General features: G+C 45.0%; 1 protein-coding gene across 1 annotated transcript in view; it reads left to right on the top strand.

Annotated features, from left to right (window-relative positions):
* The window catches only part of LOC137320194 (thioredoxin domain-containing protein 3 homolog), an 85,168-nt gene that overhangs the window by 31,997 nt on the left and 33,657 nt on the right, over positions 1-19,514 (top strand). The window contains exons 8-11 of the mRNA XM_067981912.1: positions 1,291-1,364; positions 1,459-1,551; positions 4,362-4,504; positions 10,463-10,584. Of these exons, the coding sequence (XP_067838013.1) occupies positions 1,291-1,364; positions 1,459-1,551; positions 4,362-4,504; positions 10,463-10,584 (432 nt within the window). The remainder of the gene's footprint in view (positions 1-1,290; positions 1,365-1,458; positions 1,552-4,361; positions 4,505-10,462; positions 10,585-19,514) is intronic.

Genomic DNA, 19,514 nt, shown 5'->3' with positions numbered 1-19,514 from the left:
CGCCAGGCACACTTCCCAGCCCGTTTAAAGTGGAGCCCGTCCCAACGAAACAGCTCCCTCTTTCCCCAGTACCGGTGCTAGTGCCCCATGAATCGAAACCCCTGTCTCCCACACCACTCTTTGAGCCACGTATTCAACTCTCTGATCTGTTTGACCCTATGCCAATTTGCACGTGGCCCAAGTAGTAATCCAGAGATTATTACCTTTGAGGTTCTGCTTAGTAATTTGGACCCGAGCTCCTCAAACTCCCGCAGCAGAACCTCATTCCTAGTTCTACCTAAGTCGTTGGTTCCGACATGGACCACGACAACTGGATCCTCCCCCTCATGTTCCAAGTTCTTTTCAAGCCGTGAGGAGATATCCTTAGCCCTGGCACCAGGCAGGGAACACAGCCTTCGGGACTCCCAATCATGGCTGCAGAGAACATTATCTATCCCCCTGACTATACTATCCCCTACCACTACCACATTCCTTTTTACTCCCCCAACTTGAATAGCCTTCTGTATCACGGTGCCATGGTCAGCTTGCCCATCCTCCCTGCAGTCTTTGTTCTCATCCATACAGATAGCAAGTACTTCATACCTGTTTTACACTGTTAGTAAGAGGATAAATCATAATGGGGCTGAAAACCTTCAACCCTTTCGGCGTACTCACACCGCCACTCCACAGAGTTCCCAGGGGCCTTGTAATGGGCAGTGATTCTGCCTGACCCTTAAAGGGCTATCATTGCAGTAGGGTGTGGATCCGGGAGCAAGGACTCCCAACATTGGGATTTTCCCTATTTCTGTCAGATGTGTCAGCACAATAGACAGCAGTACGCCAGAGACCAAGTGTACCTATCAGCTGAAGGGTGGAAATGGGTCCCATCTGGATCGTGGCCTGTACTCCTGAAGATTGGAAGGTTCATTTTTTAAAAATTTATTTTACTGCGGCCTCCCTATAACATGCGCCATTGGGGGCACCACAAAGATTTTTTTCTGGGAAAAGACCCAGAACCCCTTCAGGAACCAGCAAATCCTGACCTCTGAGACAAGATTGCTCCAAATCTACTGGCCTCTGAGGCAAGACGACCACCCAAGATATGCTCCTAGTGGCATGGGTACATCCCAGTTCCATTCAAATGTGGCGACCTTCCACTATCCCCACAATCTCCAGTGGGGTCAGCACCGGGGATCACCAGCGAACACTATTCTAAGTGGAAGAGCACTGTTACTTAGCCCAAAGATTGTAGTCTGCTGCACAATTTGACTGTGTCGCAATAATATGTTTTTTATCGTTTTATTCACGCAGACAAGTTATTTACGCTTGTGGTAATAAAACCAAGTGCTGTTACTAGTGGAAATGACAATATTATCAAAGATAAGGTAAGTGATATCAAAGATCATTTATCAAGCATTGATCAGTGCAAGTATTTTCAGAAAATGTGGTAACTAATATTTGCTTATTATGTCTGCAAAGATTAGAGATGCAGGATTCCAAATTAAGGCAGAAGAAATGACACACTTGACTGAAGAAGAAGCTAAAGAATTGTACGACCACAAAAAGCATCAGGTAAGCAGTTTCCCAGAAAATCGCTACTGCGTTATGCTGGTCAGGCCATATGGTGGTTCAACATCACCTGTACAAATGGACACCTCCAAAAAACAGACATCTGCAAAAAAGGGACACTCATTGACAGTCCCAAATAATTTACATTAATATATACAAGCTATACCTTGAAACAAGGGACACACGCAAATTACGAACTATGGACAGCCTGCAATGCACCAAGTCCATTTACAACTTGAAAGAAGGAACACACAGGTAAGTGCGTGGCGGCAATTGGTGAAAAAAATTGCTTTTGTGTAATGTCCCAGGGATGGAATGTCTGCACAGCTGTATCCCAGGGATGGAATGTCTGCACAGCTCTATCCCAGGGATGGAATGTCTGCACAGCTCTATCCCAGAGATTGAATGCTTGCACAGCTCTATCCCAGGGATTCAATGCTGGCCCGGCTCTATCCAAGGGACTGAACGCTTTCACGGCTCTGTCCCAGGGATTGAACGTTTGCACGGCTCTGTCCCAGGGATTGAACGTTTGCACGGCTCTGTCCCAGGGATTGAATGCTTGCACGGCTCTGTCCCAGGGATTGAATGCCAGCTAAGTCTGACATTGTGGGGAGGTTGGCAGGGGATGGAATCGGTCTTCAGGGGGTGGGGGGGGGCTTTGGGGTTGGACATCGGGGGTCGGGGGGGAGCAGCCTGAAATCGCGGGGGAGGTGCCCTGAAATTGGGGGGTGTGGGGGCTAAAATCGTGGGGGGCTCAATTTTTTGGGGGGAGGAGAATTGGAGCTCAGGGGGAGAGGAAGACTAGGGAATGGGGGCTCGGGGAGAGAGATGGAGACGGGGACGGGGAGAGGAAGACTGGGAGCTCGAGGGGAAAGACGGTGAGTATGGTTTCCCCTTTTTCCTACCCTCGGTTTCCCCTCTTCGCCTGCTCACGAATGGCCTCCTAGTTCTTGGAACGTCTCACATAACAGGGATCTCCCAGGTACTCTGGCCCTACAGCAGCCACCTTGCCATGTGCAGGCTGCCAGCGTAGCATATCCAGGGATCAGGACATCCTTCCCTCAATGGAAAAGGATCCTGGGATGGCAATGAACTGGGAAACCCAACAAACAGAAAATGAACTGAAATCACATCCTGCTGGCAGGGCTCCAGAATTAGGTACAATCCCAGGTGAGAGCGAAAAAAAGAGTGAGCGCTGCAAGAGATACAGCCAATCCGGGATATTTGGCTTATCCGGTTTACCGTACATACAATGACCATTTTGAAAATAAGGACACCCGCAAATAAAGGACACCTGATGCAAGACCCTTAGGTGTCCCTAATTTACAGGTTGCACTGTAGAACCAAATCTGAGCATGCAACTGCACACTGCGATTGTATCCTCCACGCCAGAGCAAAACAAACAAGCAACAAAAGAGAGAAAGGCACAGCAGGGAAACAAAACTAGAAAAAAATGACAAAGGAAGAAAGATAAAGGATGAAAAGGGAAGGAGAGAAAAATAAAAAGCAAGAAGGAAGTTAGGGAAAAAATTCTGGTGTATACCCAGATCGTCTTACGATTATTGCATTCAGGTTTTGGATTCCAGAGTTAAGAGTTGAATCTCCCCCTCTGGTACAATTTTTCAAAACTTAATTTGTCAAACATTGTGTACTAGTTTTTTCTTTATTCTCAGGCATCCTCCACAAACTCCTAGATGTGGCAGGACTGACATCAATTGCCGTGGAAAAATTACAGAGGGGCAACCTCCCTATAAGGACATCCTGGGGGTCATCATTGACCAGAAATTCAACTGGACCAGGCACATAAATGCCATGGCTACTAGATCAGGACAGAGGCTGGATATTCTGTGGCGAGTGGCCCGCCTCCTGACTCCCCAAATCCTCTCCACCACCTACAAGGCACAAGTCAGGAGTGTGATGGAATATTCTCCACTTGCCTGAATGGGTGCAGCTGCAACAACTTTAAAGAAGCTCAACACTATCCAGGATAAAGCAGTCCGCTTGATCGGCCGCGCATCCATCACCTTAAACATCCACTCCCTGTACCGTGGCTACAGTGTGTACTATCTACAGGATGCACTGCAGAATTTGCCAATGCTTCGTCGACAGCACCTCCAAAACCCGGACCTCCGCCACCTAGGAGGACAAGGGCGCAGGTGCATGGGAACACCATCACCTCCAAGTTCCCCTCCAAGTCACACCCCATCCTGACTTGGAAATATATTGCCATTTCTTAATCATCGCTGGGTCAAAATCCTGGAACTCCCTACCTAATAGCATTGTGGGAGCATCTTCACCACATGGACTGCAGCGGTTCAAGAAGAAGGCCCACCACTCCCTTCTCAAGAGCAACTAGGGCAATAAATGCTGGTTTTGCCAGCGACACCCATATCCCAAGAATGAATTTTTTTTTAAAAGGTATTTTGACATCATGGTCTCATGGAATCAGAAAACGACACCCATATGATTCCACCCCTACCATGTAGTAGATAAGGATGTGTGGGCAGGGGAGTTGGTGAGGGCAGAGAAGTCAGGGGAGAGGAGCAAGAGAAATTTAGGTATAGTTGAAGTCATTGAAAATGAGGAGTCACACTACAAAGACTAAGTTAGAAAAACAGGGAAGAGATTTTAGTGAGAAAATAACAAGAGGTCTTAGGAGGATGGCAAACATTGAGGATTTTGAAGGAGAGGCAGGAGGGCTTGTAGACAGTAAGGTGTTCAAACAATAAAAGTTCTATAGCAATCAAAGTGTGTGAAGACGATGGTAACATAATGTCTTACCAGTTCTCATTATAAACCATTCTCTTTATCAGCGTAACTATGAAGAGATCGTGCAATCAATGTCGAGTGGTGTTTGTGATGTACTGTTATTATCTGAAGAAGGTGAACAGAAAGATTTTGAGCATGAATTTGATGTGGAAGAAGTTGAAATTGTCAAAACAAATGATGAAGACAGGTATGAGCTGTTTAGTGGTTATGAGCAATGATGAATGTATTTGTCTAATTACTAACATTAGTCATCACTTGCATCCTCCAGTGAACTATTAGTCCATGATAACTCTGAGGAATTTCAGCTCACACATCATGATTTGAAATAAACTAATATTACAGTGATAAAACTATTCAAATGCTTGGAGTAGCTTAATTACTGTAACATTTAACCTAAATTACAAAAATAAATGCTTAAGTACAATATTAACTAAAAATGAAAAGCAATGATTTGCTTCTGCACTCTATCTTCCCTTCTCCTCCCATTCTCTCTTCACTTTTCCCTCTCACAATTTTATTATCATAGCTTTAATCTAATTATTATAACTTTTTTATCTCTCTGAAAAAGTTTTTATAATATTTTCTTTCCTGTGCTCTTTTTCCTTCTGGTTCCCACTGTCCATCCTGGATGTTTGAACAATTGACTTTCAATTGCCTTGGATATCAGTGCTAAAGACCAGTTTGTCCAATTAGTCAAAGTTCCAGATCGTAAAAATGAACATTTTGGTGTCATAGGCACAGTCAAGGTAATTCTTGACATTTAAAAAATACCAAACCAGCTGCTACTAGATGTGTTAACTCATTGGCAATCCCTAGAGACCAATCACACCAAGGTGAGCAAACTCATAAGAACATAAGAACATAAGAAATTGGAGCAGGAGTAGGCCAATCGGCCCCTCGAGCCTGCTCCGCCATTCAATAAGATCATGGCTGATCTGATCCCAACCACAAATCTAAAGAACACAAGAAGTCGGAGCAGGACCCGGCCACATAGCCCCTGGGCCCTCTCCGCCACCCACAGGGCATTGACCGATCCGAACTCAGCTTCATGTCCAATTTCCTGCCCGCTCCCCATAACCCCTAATTCCCTTTACTTCTAGGAAACTGTCTATTTCTGTTTTAAATTTATCTAATGATGTAGCTTCCACAGCTTCCTGGGGCAGCAAATTCCACAGACCTACCACCCTCTGAGTGAAGAAGTTTCTCCTCATCTCAGTTTTGAAAGAGCAGCCCCTTATTCTAAGATTATGCCCCCTAGTTCTAGTTTCACCCATCTTTGGGAACATCCTTACTGCATCCACCCGATCAAGACCCTTCACAATCTTATATGTTTCAATAAGATCGCCTCTCATTCTTCTGAACTCCAATGAGTAGAGTCCCAATCTACTCAACCTCTCCTCATATGTCCGCCCCCTCATCCCCGGGATTAACCGAGTGAACCTTCTTTGTACTGCCTCGAGAGCAAGTATGTCTTTTCTTAAGTATGGAGACCAAAACTGTATGCAGTATTCCAGGTGCGGTCTCACCAATACCTTATATAACTGCAGCAATACCTCCTTGTTTTTATATTCTATCCCCCTAGCAATAAAAGCCAACATTCCGTTGGCTTTCTTGATCACCTGCTGCACCTGCATACCAACTTTTTGATTTTCTTGCACTAGGACCCCCAGATCCCTCGCCATTAAGAAAATAACTTGCTCTCTGATTTTTCCTGCCAAAGTGCATAACCTCACATTTTCCAATATTATATTGCATCTGCCAAATCTCCGCCCACTCACCCAGCCTGTCTATATCCCCTTGCAGGTTTTTTATGTCCTCCTGACTCTCTACTTTCCCTCCCATCTTTGTATCATCTGCAAATTTTGATATGTTGCACTCGGTCCCCTCCTCCAAATCGTTAATATAGATTGTAAAGAGTTGGGGACCCAGCACCGACCCCTGTGGAACACCACTGGTTACTGGTTGCCAGTCCGAAAATGAACCATTTATCCCAACTCTCTGCTTCCTGTTCGATAACCAATCCTCCACCCATGCCAGAATATTACCCCCAATCCCGTGATTTTTTATCTTAAGTAATAATCTTTTATGTGGCACCTTGTCGAATGCCTTCTGGAAGTCTAAATACACTATGTCCACTGGTTCCCCTTTATCCACCCTATACGTTATATCCTCAAAGAACTCAAGCAAATTTGTCAGACATGACTTCCCCTTCATAAAGCCATGCTGACTTTGTCCTATTAAATTATGCTTATCTAAATGTTCCGTTACTGTCTCCTTAATAATAGACTCCAAAATTTTACCCACCACAGATGTTAAGCTAACTGGCCTATAATTTCCAGCCTTCTGCCTACTACCCTTTTTAAATAACGGTGTTACATTAGCAGTTTTCCAATCTGCCGGGACCTCTCCTGAGTCCAGGGAATTTTGGAAAACTATCACCAAAGCATCCACAATCCCTACTGCCACTTCCCTCAAGACCCGAGGATGTAAGCCATCAGGTCCAGGGGATTTATCCGCCTTGAGTCCCATTAATTTACTGAATACCAATTCCTTAGTGATTTTAATCGTATTTAGCTCCTCCCCCCCGAGAGTCCCCTGTTTGTCCAGTGTTGGGATATTCTTAGTGTCCTCTACTGTAAAGACTGAAACAAAATATTTGTTCAGCATTTTTGCCATCTCCATGTTTCCCACCATTAATTTCCCGGTCTCATCCTCTAAGGGACCTATGTTTGCCTTAGCCACCCTTTTCTTTTTATATAACTATAGAAACTCTTGCTATCTGTTTTTATATTTTTTGCTAATTTCTTTTCATAATCTAACTTCCCTTTCTTAATCAATACTTCTGGGATACTTCTATGAAGCTAAGGATGGACTCAGTTATGCAGGGATTCTGCCCCGTTTGGAAAGGCCTGAAAAATTTCAGTGGAGAAACCATGGGCAGAATATTCTGCCACCCCTTCCTCCTCCATGCCAAGGGCCTATTCCTGGGTTACCCCACAAATTCTGCCCTTTACACCCTTAGCAGAATTGTCAGCGTGAGAGCTGGTGTGAGTTCTGTGGAAGCCCTTGAAAAGGCCCCAAGACTGCACTCGAGAGACGTAATTCTCTTCTCCAATCAGCCATTTTAATCTCTGCGGGCAAAAGAGGACAGAAGTTTGTTGCAATTCTTAGGCCATTTTATGGCCTTTTCATATCCTGTCGGAATGGCATGGCACCACTCCAATTTTCTGCACCATTGTCAGAGCTGCACTCTTAAGTGCCCTTACAGGAATGTGGAGCCCGTCCTGGGATTTGGGAAAGGGTTATGGACATGCTGGAGTCCTACTCTACTGCACTTATTCTGAAGTTTTTGAAGTCCTGATGCAAAAGACTGAAAGTGAACATTTAGCATGCAGATGGCCACGTATCATCAATGTAACTAACGTTGTTGCAGAAGGAATTTTTGGCCAGGCTATCCCAAAGGAAGAGGGATGTAAACTTTCTACGGCACAAGAGCAAAGTGCGGCAGATTATGTCAAAGTGGGAATATAAGGACCAATTTTATGAGTCGACATTAGTGGCAGAGTGCTTCAGAAATTCACTCTGCCCACAATTTTCCAACCATTCTTTTTATTGACCAGAAAATCCTGAGTAACACGCGCATGAATTTCTGATATGCACTGCTGGCCGGCAAAGCTCTTCTTTTAAAATAGCACAAGAGGAATATCATGTGAATTCACTAATCAGAAAAAGTAATTTCTAGATTATTGTCTTAATTTGACTGTTTAGGAGTTATCTTATGAGATCTCTGAAACTGTTCCTGGTAGTTATCCCAAGTGCATCTCCACGCATATTGAAGTTGTCTTTATCGTACCTGCAATTTTAGTTGCCATTCCCCTGCCAATATCAATGAAAGCATTCCTGAGAAATGCAGCTGTTGCACATGCCTAGGGTCGCCCCCATAGATGCCTTTGATGGAGTATGCTGCTCAGTTGTTTTATGACTGTGTAAAACTAAGATTTTCATTCCACAGCATTGAGCTCTTTCAGCATGTTCTGCACTGTGATAAGTGACTGGTGCTGATTTTCATGAATAGAAGGTATTTCTCATGTGGCCTTATCAGCTCAGAACCATGGACTAACTCAGGTTTTGGTCGCTGAATCAGCCCTTTTAACCCATGATTAGTAACTAACCTAGTAGTCTCTCAGCTAACTCACTGTGGAATATGTATATCTGAACAGGTGCCAGCTTCAAATTGTGCTGTTGATGTAGAGTACTGTATTGAGGCAGGTTTGGCGTGGTCCTCCTGAGTTTGTTATGTATCTGTGAAAATAAGTACATGCGCATAGTTAGGCATGTTCTTTCGCAGCTAATACATGCAATTACCAGGGCCACTGCTTTACACCTGCTGAAACTCACATTCATTGGCAAAATTAACATACGTGATTACAGTTGTTCAAACCAGGTTGTTGTCATCTCCACTAATGTGTGCAACACCCAGGCCCCATAGAGCCTCCCAGCCTATACTTTCATGAACTCCTCTTGAAATCAGGTAAAGGATTTTATCTGCTCTGAACCACCAGCTCTTCTGAAGAACTATCCCTATTGAAGGTCACTTTCTTCTGCAGAGAAGACATTTATGCTTGAATGTAGCAGGCATTATGTATTGAGTAGCTAAGGCTGTAAAACATTATTTGTGGCCTTATGCATAATGTGTTAATTGTATCTTTGTGATTTACATCAATTAGTGTTAATTGTATTCAGGTGGTAGGTTTCAATGGGAGACTCTCTTGTATCCATTTATAGAAATCTGTGTAATGTTGAGCTGTGTGAATAAAGGCTTGGAAGCAACTGAAGACCAGGCTCTAGTATTCTATCCTTCACCACCTGGCTATCCAATTTGTAACATAATATAATAGGATTTGAAGTTGCTTACTGCCAGAAATTCTGAGAGCCAACTCAGTGCATTTGAATTGTCAGTTGCATGTATGCAGAAGAATAGTCAGTCTTTGTCACCTACAGCTCCTATATTTCCCTTATTTAGCCTGCTCAAATATTTCTCACCAATCTTCATTATTTTCCTCTGTGTTGCACATCCAGCAGATTATTGAATAAAGTAATATAGTGGGGTTAAGAATACTGGTTCTAAAGATCTGAGGGCTACAATCCTGGCAGTTACACTGGAATCGTGCCCACCGATGCCCTCCAGCGCTGACCACGCCATAGTTCACAGGGTCAGCAGGAGGGCACCTCTTTTGCATGAGGTTGGCAGACACGCATGCCTCTATGGGTACATATCTGGTAACTGCCTGCCCCTCAGAACTCTGCTATGATTAGCTTTCAAAGTCTATGATTTACCCTTCATCCAAAATATCTGTTCAATGTACAATCTGTTATTACTTAATCTGCCATACTTTTGGCTTGAATAGGCATTTTTGAGTCAAGAGAATAGAAATTGCGATTGCACTGTTGTGCCACTGGAAGTGCAAAAGGGCAGAATGTTCACTCGCCTCTTTGACCCTTGTGACTCCATCCCAAATCCCAGGGACAGGGTAATTAACATGAGGGCAGGCACCCTCCCCTGCAGTGACAGGAGCACCCAGCCATGTGAAATGTCAGGATAGGAGAGGAGCCATGGGCAGGTCAGGTTGAAGATGAAAGGTGAAATGTCCATTTGACCCTTTGGTTCCAGGATGCTAGGCCTCCAAATCAAATGGCAATTAATCCCCCTGTGATTGGTTGCTATTTGAAATTGTCATTGTGGAGCCCACACGTGTCCCAGAACAGCACTGATGGCTGCTCACTGCAGGCATCGGTATTGCTGGGCTTATTGGAGCTGCATCTGAGGGGATTCCCAGGGTAGCCTGGAAATACCAAACTGATGTTGGGATGTTGGGCGCAAGGGCAGAAGGGTCCAACACCCCCAGCTCTCGGAATTTGCTTCACTTGAGAAATGGAGTGGAAACCCTGCAAGTCAAAATGGCATTTCAACTCTCTTCTTCTGCCCAATCTGCCTGTGGCTCACCCTCTTGGAGCCACTCCAACATTTCACTTCCTCCGCCTCTAGTACACCAGAATTCCACCCCAAGAAGGAGCGGATTTGTGGGTTATGATTTTTATACAACTTTGCAGGAAAATAAGCTGCTTTAAATGTGTTTTTCTCCAGGGACACCAGAGACGCAGCTTACAAGATATTTGGCTTCTTCTTTCCCGCGGTTTATGAAAAAGTTAAGAAAATTGAAAAGACACTAGCTATCATCAGACCACAACTTCTTGAACTACAAAAAGGTACAAGGCTATATTTATTTGCCCATCTATACATTTTGGAAGGATTACTGAAATTTTGAAATTGTGGTTCTTATCTTCTACAAGAAAATATTTTTTTTACATTTACAGCTTTTGGGGGGTAAATTCAGGACCGTCTGCCCAGTGTTAACACCAAAATGGTGAGGTCTGAGGAGCCGCAGATTTTGGGCCTCTGACCTCAGCATGATGTAGATGGCGCAGTGGTAGGAGGCTGCACAGGTAAGTGCTCCAAGTTCGGGCCGCTGCTAGTAAAAATACATGATGTGGAGATGCCGGTGATGGACTGGGGTGGACAAATGTAAGGACTTGCACAACACCAGGTTATAGTCCAACAGTTTTATTTTAAATCACAAGCTTTCGGAGCTTACCTCCTTCGTCAGGTGAGTGAAGGGTTCTAAAAGCGCATGGCATATATAGTCAGAGAACAATGCCTGGTGATTACAGATAATCTTTCCAACTGCCCCCTATCACATCTCGGCTGGGAGACGATCACAGCAATCAAAGGTGTCGTTGGTGTTCAGACAGGTTAGCCACGGAAAACATTACATCCCAGTATACTGAATACACAATGGGTCAGATTACAAAGACAGAGAGAGAAAGAGAGAAAGAGACCCGAAAGGCAGAGAGAGAGAGAGAATGTCCAGTTGTATTAAAAACAGATAACTTTTTTTCGCTGGTGGGGTTACATGTAGCGTGACATGAACCCCAGATCCCGGTTGAGGCCGTCCTCATGGGTGCGGAACTTGGCTATCAATTTCTGCTCGACGATTTTGCGTTGTCGTGTGTCCCGAAGGCCGCCTTGGAGAACGCTTACCCGAAGATCGGAGGCTGAATGTCCTTGACTGCTAAAGTGTTCCCCGACTGGGAGGGATCCCTCCTGTCTGGCGATTGTTGTGCGGTGTCCGTTCATCCGTTGTCGCAGTGCCTGCATGGTCTCGCCGATGTACCATGCTCCGGGGCATCCTTTCCTGCAACGTATGAGGTAAACAACGTTGGCCGAGTCACAGGAGTATGAACCGTGCACCTGGTGGGTGGTGTCCTCTCATGTTATGGTGGTATCTGTGTCGATGATCTGGCATGTCTTGCAGAGTTTGCCGTGGTAGGGTTGTGTGGTTGTGACACCACACAACCCTGCCACGGCAAACTCTGCAAGACATGCCAGATCATCGACACAGATACCACCATAACACGAGAGGACACCACCCACCAGGTGCACGGTTCATACTCCTGTGACTCGGCCAACGTTGTTTACCTCATACGTTGCAGGAAAGAATGCCCCGGAGCATGGTACATCGGCGAGACCATGCAGACACTGCGACAGCGGATGAACGGACACCGCACAACAATCGCCAGACAGGAGGGTTCCCTCCCAGTCGGGGAACATTTCAGCAGTCAAGGACATTCAGCCGCGGATCTTCGGGTAAGCATTCTCCAAGGCGGCCTTCGGGACACACGACAACGCAAAATCGTCGAGCAGAAATTGATAGCCAAGTTCCGCACCCATGAGGACGGCCTCAACCGGGATCTTGGGTTCATGTCACGCTACATGTAACCCCACCAGCGAAAAAAGGTTATCTGTTTTTAATACAACTGGACATTCTCTCTCTCTCTCTGCCTTTCGGGTCTCTTTCTCTCTCTGTCTTTGTAATCTGACCCATTGTGTATTCAGTATACTGGAATGTAATGTTTTCCGTGGCTAACCTGTCTGAACACCAACGACACCTTTGGATGCTGTGATCGTCTCCCAGCCGAGATGTGATAGGGGGCAGTTGGAAAGATTATCTGTAATCACCAGCCATTGTTCTCTGACTATATATGCTATGCGTTTTTAGAACCCTTCACTCACCTGACGAAGGAGGTAAGCTCCGAAAGCTTGTGATTTAAAATAAAACTGTTGGACTATAACCTGGTGTTGTGCAAGTAAAAATACATGTAGCTGTTTTTAAAGGTGACACTATTTTTGCCCCATATGCAGACACTTATCTTCAAGTGGCTGCATTCCTTTAAAGTTTCCTATCAGAACTTGTCAACGATCCATTAATATGAGCCTGGAGCTCACTACTTTTATTAAAGTTTGGCTAATTTCTAGGATCAGGTGGATGCTAATCCTGCTACATGTACCTCATACTAGGTCTACCATGGAACTTAAAATCGGCACTTGTGTCTTTGAAGCATTGGAAATAAAAACAAGCGCCGGGAATTTCGTCGCGGATTCTCCCACCGTAACTTCAGTGGAAACCCCGTTTATGCAATTAAATGCCAAAGTTACAGCAGCAGTGCAGGAGAAGACCCAAGAAAATCCGCCCCCAAGTTTTTCATTGGCCCATCAAAAGGTTTGAAGGAGCTCAAAATGTGGTGATTTATTGTTTTACGGGCGCAACGAGGACCAATTTCGGAAATCAACGTCGCACACTAAAGGGTCGGAGCATTTTTCAGGCATTCCTGGCGGCCACCCAAAACTGATGTTAGGCCCTCTTACATATATAAATGAGGGACTTAACGTCTGTCTTAGACCCTCTTGCAGAAATTCGATATTTCAGAGCCGGATTCTTTAGCGGCTGCTGCGGTCTAAGCAGCGGCCTCCGACTAATGGTAGGTTTTTTGAAAGAAACGTTTACAAAACGATGCCGTGGAGAAGTGCTCCCCTGACTCCACAGTATCCCAATCCCCCTGCACCCTCCAACACCCACCCACCAGGTTGCCAAATCTGGTTAGGCGTATTTCAGGAGATTTCATTACCTCAACTCCCTCCTGCAACTGCCGTGCCCCGATTCGCCTAACACGTCAATCCTCATGGTGCACCAACTTCCCATGCCAATTGGAAACAAACTCTTCATTACTTATTGGATGATTCTTGACTGTTAGTCAAACAGCCTTTCTACCAACCTCCGATATTTTTATAATTCACAATAAAAAGTGTTCAATGATGAAAAAAAAACATTTTCCTAATGCCCATGATTTTTCTCCTGGGTTGTTTGCAGCTATGTCCTGAAGATTAATCTTTAATTCCTGGAGACAACAGGACAATCCTGGAAGGTTGGTACCCTCGACCGCAAACCCCGCCCCCCCCCCCCCCCCCACACCTGCGCCTGAGACTTACCGTCGGGCTACAGCTGGCAAAGGTAATGGCTCGAAATTCATTTTCTTCTAATGGGAGAACTACCTGTGGAGGCATGACCAGCACTGGCAGTTCACCCAATTAATATTAATCAGGCCCGAGGCCAGCCCGAAATTGGGCCTTCCAGCCGTACTTCCCTCTCCGCACCTGAAATTGGATGCGGGTGAAACATAGAAACATAGAAAGTAGGAGCAGGAGTAGGCCATTCGGCCCTTCGAGCCTGCTGCGCCATTCAATATGATCATGGCTGATCCTCGATTTCAATACCATATTCCTGCTCTCTCCCCATAACCCTTGATGCCTTTTGTGTCTAGAAATCTATCTAGCTCCTTCTTAAATATATTCAGCGAATTCGCCTCCACAGCCTTCTGTGGTAGAGAATTCCACAGGTTCACCGCCCTCTGAGTGAAGAAATTTCTCCTCATCTCAGTCCTAAATGTTCTACCCCGTATCCTGAGATTGCAACCCCTCGTTCTGGATCCCCCAGCCAGGGGAAGCATCCTCTCTGCATCCAGTCTGTCTAGCCCTGTCAGAATTTTATATGTTTCAATGAGATCCCCTCTCATTCTTCTAAACTCTAGTGAATACAGGCCTAGTTGATCCAATCTCTCCTCATACAACAGTCCTGCCATCCCAGGAATCAATCTGGTGAACCTTCGCTGCACTCCCTCTATGGCAAATATATCCTTTCTTAGGTAAGGAGACCAAAACTGCACACAATACTCCAGGGGTGGTCTTACAAAGGCCCTGTATAACTGCAGTAAGACATCCTTGCTCCTATACTCAAATCCTCTTGCAATCAGGCCAACATACCAATTGCCTTCCTAACTGCTTGCTGCACCTGCATGTTTGCTTTCAGTGACTGATGTACAAGGACACCCAGGTCCCTTTGTACATCAACATTCCCCAATCTATCACCATTTAAATAATACTCTGCCTTTCTGTTTTTCCTTCCGAAGTGGATAACTTCACATCTATCCACATTATACTGCATCTGCCATGTATTTGCCCACTCACTCAACTTGTCTAAATCGCCTTGAAGCCTCTTTGCATCCTCCTCACAACTCACGATCCCACTCAGTTTTGTGTCATCAACAAACTTGGAAATATGACATCTGGTTCCCTCATCCAAATCATTGATATATATTGTGAATAGTTGGAGCCCAAGAACTGATCCCTGCGGTACCCCACTGCCTGCCACCCGAAAAAGACCCATTTATTCCTACTCTCTGTTTCCTGTCTGTAAACCAATTTTCAGTCCATGCCAGTATATTACCCCCAATCCCATGTGCTTTAATTTTGCACACTAACCTCTTATGTGGCACCAGAAACTTAACTGGACCAGCCACATAAATACTGAGGCTACAAGAGCAGGTCAGAGGCTGGGTATTCTTGGGCGAGTGTCTCACCTCTTGACTCCCCAAAGCCTTGCTACCATCTATAAGGCACAAGTCAGGAGTGTGATGGAATACTCTCCACTTGCCTGGATGAGTGCAGCTCCAACAACACTCAAGAAGCTCGACACCACCCAGGACAAAGCAGCCCGCTTGATTGGCACCCCATCCACCACCCTAAACATTCACTTCCTTCACCACCGGCGCACTGTGGCTGCAGTGTGTACCATCCACAGGATGCACTGCAGCAACTCGCCAAGGCTTCTTCGACAGCACCTCCCAAATCCGTGACCTCTACCACCTAGAAGGACAAGGGCAGCAAGCACATGGGAACAACACCACCTGCACGTTCCCCTCCAAGTCACACACCATCCTGACTTGGAAATATATCGCTGTTCCTTCATTGTCGCTGGGTCAAAATGCTGGAACTCCCTTCCTAACAGCACTGTGGGAGAACCTTCACCACACGGACTGCAGCGGTTCAAGAAGGCGGCTCACCACCACCTTGTCAAGGGCAATTAGGGATGAGCAATAAATGCTGGCCTCGCCAGCGATGCCCACATCCCACGAACTAATTTTAAAAAAAACTTTATCGTAGGCCTTCTGAAAATCCAAATAAACCACATCCACTGGTTCTCCCTTATCTAGTCTACCAGTTACATCCTCAAAAAACTCCAGTAGGTTTGTCAAACATGATTTCCCTTTCATAAATCCAAGTTGACTTTGTCTAATCCGGTTAATATTTTCTAAGTGTCCTGTTATCACATCCTTTATAACAAACTCTAGCATTTTCCCTACTAGACTAGGGTTAGGCTAACCGGTCTGTAGTTCCCTCTTTTCTCTCTTCCCTCCTTTTTTAAATAGTAGGGTTACATTTGCCACCCTCCAATCTGCATCAACTGTTCGATAATCTATAGAATTTTGGAAGATGACAACTAATGCATCCACTATTTCCATGGCTACCTCTTTTAGTACTCTTGGATGCGGATTATCAGGCCCTGGGGATTTATCAGCTTTCAGTCCCATTAATTTCTCCAGCAATATTTTTTTACCAAAATAATTTCCTTTAATTCCTCCTTCTCACTAGTCCCTTGGTTCCCTAGCATTTCTGGGAAGTTATTTGTGCCCTCTTCCATGAAGACAGAACCGATGTATTTGTTTAATTGCTCTGCCATTTTCTTGTTCCCCATTAGAAATTCTCCCATTTCTGACTGTAAGAGACCTACATTTGCCTTCACTAATCTTTTTCTTTTTACATACTTATAGAAGCTTTTACAGTCCACATTTATGTTCCTTGCAAGTTTACTCTCATACTCTCTTTTTTCCCCTCTTAATCCATCTCTTGGTCCTTTTTTGCTGAATTCTAAACTGCTCCCAATCCTCAGCCTTGCTACTTTTTCTGGCAACTTTATATGACTCATCTTTGGATCTAATACTATCCTTAATTTCTTTTGTTAGCCATGGTTGGGCCACTTTTCCTTTTGTGTTTTTGCGCCAGAAAGGAATGTATAATTATTGCAATTCATGCATTTGTTCCTTAAATGTTAGCCATTGCCTATCCACCGTCATGCCTTTTAATGAAGCTTCCCAATCTATCATAGCCAACTCACTCCTCATACCTTCGTAGTTTCCTTTGTTTAGGTTTAGGACCCTAGTTTCGGATTGGACTACTTCACTTTCCATCTTAATGAAGAATTCTATCATGTTATGGTCACTCTTCCCTAAAGGACCCCGCACAACAAGATTATTAATTAATCCCTTCTCATTGCAAAATACCCAATCAATGATATCCTGTCCTCTGGTTGGCTCCTCAACGTACTGGTCTAAAAAACCATCTCGTACACACTCCAGGAATTCACCCTCCACAGTATTATTGCTAATTTGGTTTGGCCAGTCTATATGTAGATTAAAGTCACCCATGATTACTGTAGTACCCTTGTTACATGCATCTCTAATTTCCTGTTTGATGCCGTCCCCTACATTACCACTGCTGTTTGGAGGCCTATAGACAACTTATAATAAGAACATAAGAAATAGGAGCAGGAGTAGGCCAATCGGCCCTTCGAGCCTGCTCCACCATTCAATAAGATCATGGCTGATCTGATCCTAACCTCAAATCTAAATTCATGTCCAATTTCCTGCCCGCTCCCCGTAACCCCTAATTCCCTTTACTTCTAGGAAACTGTCTATTTCTGTTTTAAATTTATTCAATGATGTAGCTTCCACAGCTTCCTGGGGCAGCAAATTCCACAGACCTACTACCCTCTGAGTGAAGAAGTATCTCCTCATCTCAGTTTTGAAAGAGCAGCCCCTTATTCTAAGATTATGCCCCCTAGTTCTAGTTTCACCCATCCTTGGGAACATCCTCACCGCATCCACCCGATCAAGCCCCTTCACCAGTGTTTTCTGCCCCTTGGTGCTTCTTAACTCCACCCAGACGGATTCTACATCTTGATTTTCTGAGCCAATATTCTTTCTCACTATTGCTCTGATTTCATCCTTTACCAACAACGCCACCCCACCTCCTTTTCCTTTTTGCCTGTCCTTCCTAAATACCAAATACCCTTGGATATTCAGCTCCCAGCCTTGGTCACCCTGCAGCCATGTCTCTGTAATTGCAATTATATCGTATCCGTTCGCATCAATTTGCTCTGTTAATTTGCCTACTTTATTACGAATGCTTCGTGCATTCAGATACAGTGCCTTTAGATTTGTCTTTTTAACATTTTTAGACATCTTAACATTTTTTTGTACTATGGCCCTATTTGTCTTATTAGCATTTTTTCTTACCTGGACCCTCTTTGTTAGTGCACTCTTTTGTTTGTAAGCTCTGTCCCTTCCTGACAAAATCTGGTTATCCTTACCTCAATCACTTTCCTGCTCCGCTTCTTTGTCTTTTCTCTTTAGCATTCTAGATTTCTCTCCACTGGGACCCTCCCCCCATCCCCCACTTATTTAGTTTAAAGCCCTATCTACCTCCCTAGTTATTTGATTCGCTAGAACTCTGGTCCCAGCATGGGTCAGGTGTAGTCCGTCCCAACGGAACAGCTCTATCCGCAGTACTGGTGCCAGTGCCCCACGAATCGAAACCCACTTCTCCCACACCAATCTTTGAGCCACGCATTTATCTCTCTGATCTTATTTATCCTATGCCAATTTGCTCGTGGCTCAGATAATAATCCAGAGATTATTACCTTTGTGGTTCTGCTTTTTAATTTAGTCCCTAGCTGCTCAAACTCTCTCAGCAGAATCTTTTTCTTAGCCCTACCCATGTCGTTGGTACCTATGTGGACCACGACAACTGGATCCTCCCACTTCCACTCCAAGTTCTTCTCCAGCCCAGAGGAGATGTCCTTAACCCTGGCACCGGGTCGGTAACATAGCCTTCGGGACTCATGCTCCTTGCTGCAGAGATCTAGTGTCTATCCCCCTAACTATACTTTCGCCTACCACAACCATCTTCCTTTTTACTCCCCCCACTTGAACGGCTTCCTGTACACACTCCTCTCGCAGTAGAATTAATCGGGTAGAAATTCATCTGCAGTAAGTGTCTGCGGCTCGAGAAACTTCGGCTCCGAGTTGAGGAGCTGGAGCCTTAGCTGCGGACATTGCGAGACATCAGGGAGGGAGAAAGCTACCTGGACCTTTTGCTCCAGGAGGTCGTGGTCAGTTTGCTCGTCCTTCCCGCAGTCCCCGCACTTGTCCACAAGGGTTGCAAGAACCTCAAATCTATTGGACAAGCTCAGGGACTGAGGCTCCTGCAATACTACCTCCTGGATCCCCGTATCACTCGCAGTCACACCCTCCTGTCCCTGACCACGTGTCAATTCTAAAGTATTTAATCTAAGGGGTGCGGCTGCCTCCTGGAGCAAAAGGTCCAGGTAGCTTTCTCCCTCCCTGATGTCTCCCAATGTCCGCAGCTCAGACTCTAGCTCCTCAACTCGGAGCCGAAGTTCCTCGAGCTGCAGAAACTTACTGCAGATGAATTTCTACCCGATTAATTCTACTGCGAGAGGAGTGTTTGCAGTGAAAGTATATTTTCTGAAGGAAGTTGATTTTAGAGACATCACAGTTGGAAAATGAGTAGTGGAGGTCATTGATATGACAGAGCCTGAGAAACCACGGAATCAATGGGAAAAGAGGATGAGCCATTAATTACAGCAGAGATGGAGCAATTTGATTTTGCTTCTGATAAAGGATATATTTATGTATGCGGTGCATTCTAGATGCAATGCCCTCAGCCATAGAGTAGTATATTGTAGATTTATGTGGTAAAGGCTCTTGGGATTTCCCCAGGATCTAGTGTAGGTGGTTGGAGCTCCCCTTCTGGAGAGAACCTCTTTGGGTAGCAAGTGGAATCTGCTCTGGAAGACTTTACGAAGCACCAGTAAAGCATAGTT

Source organism: Heptranchias perlo, chromosome 3 (assembly GCF_035084215.1).
Source record: "Heptranchias perlo isolate sHepPer1 chromosome 3, sHepPer1.hap1, whole genome shotgun sequence".
Lineage (NCBI taxonomy): Eukaryota > Metazoa > Chordata > Chondrichthyes > Hexanchiformes > Hexanchidae > Heptranchias > Heptranchias perlo.
Note: the sequence above shows the minus strand (reverse complement) of the source record. Positions and strands in the feature narration are given on the sequence as shown.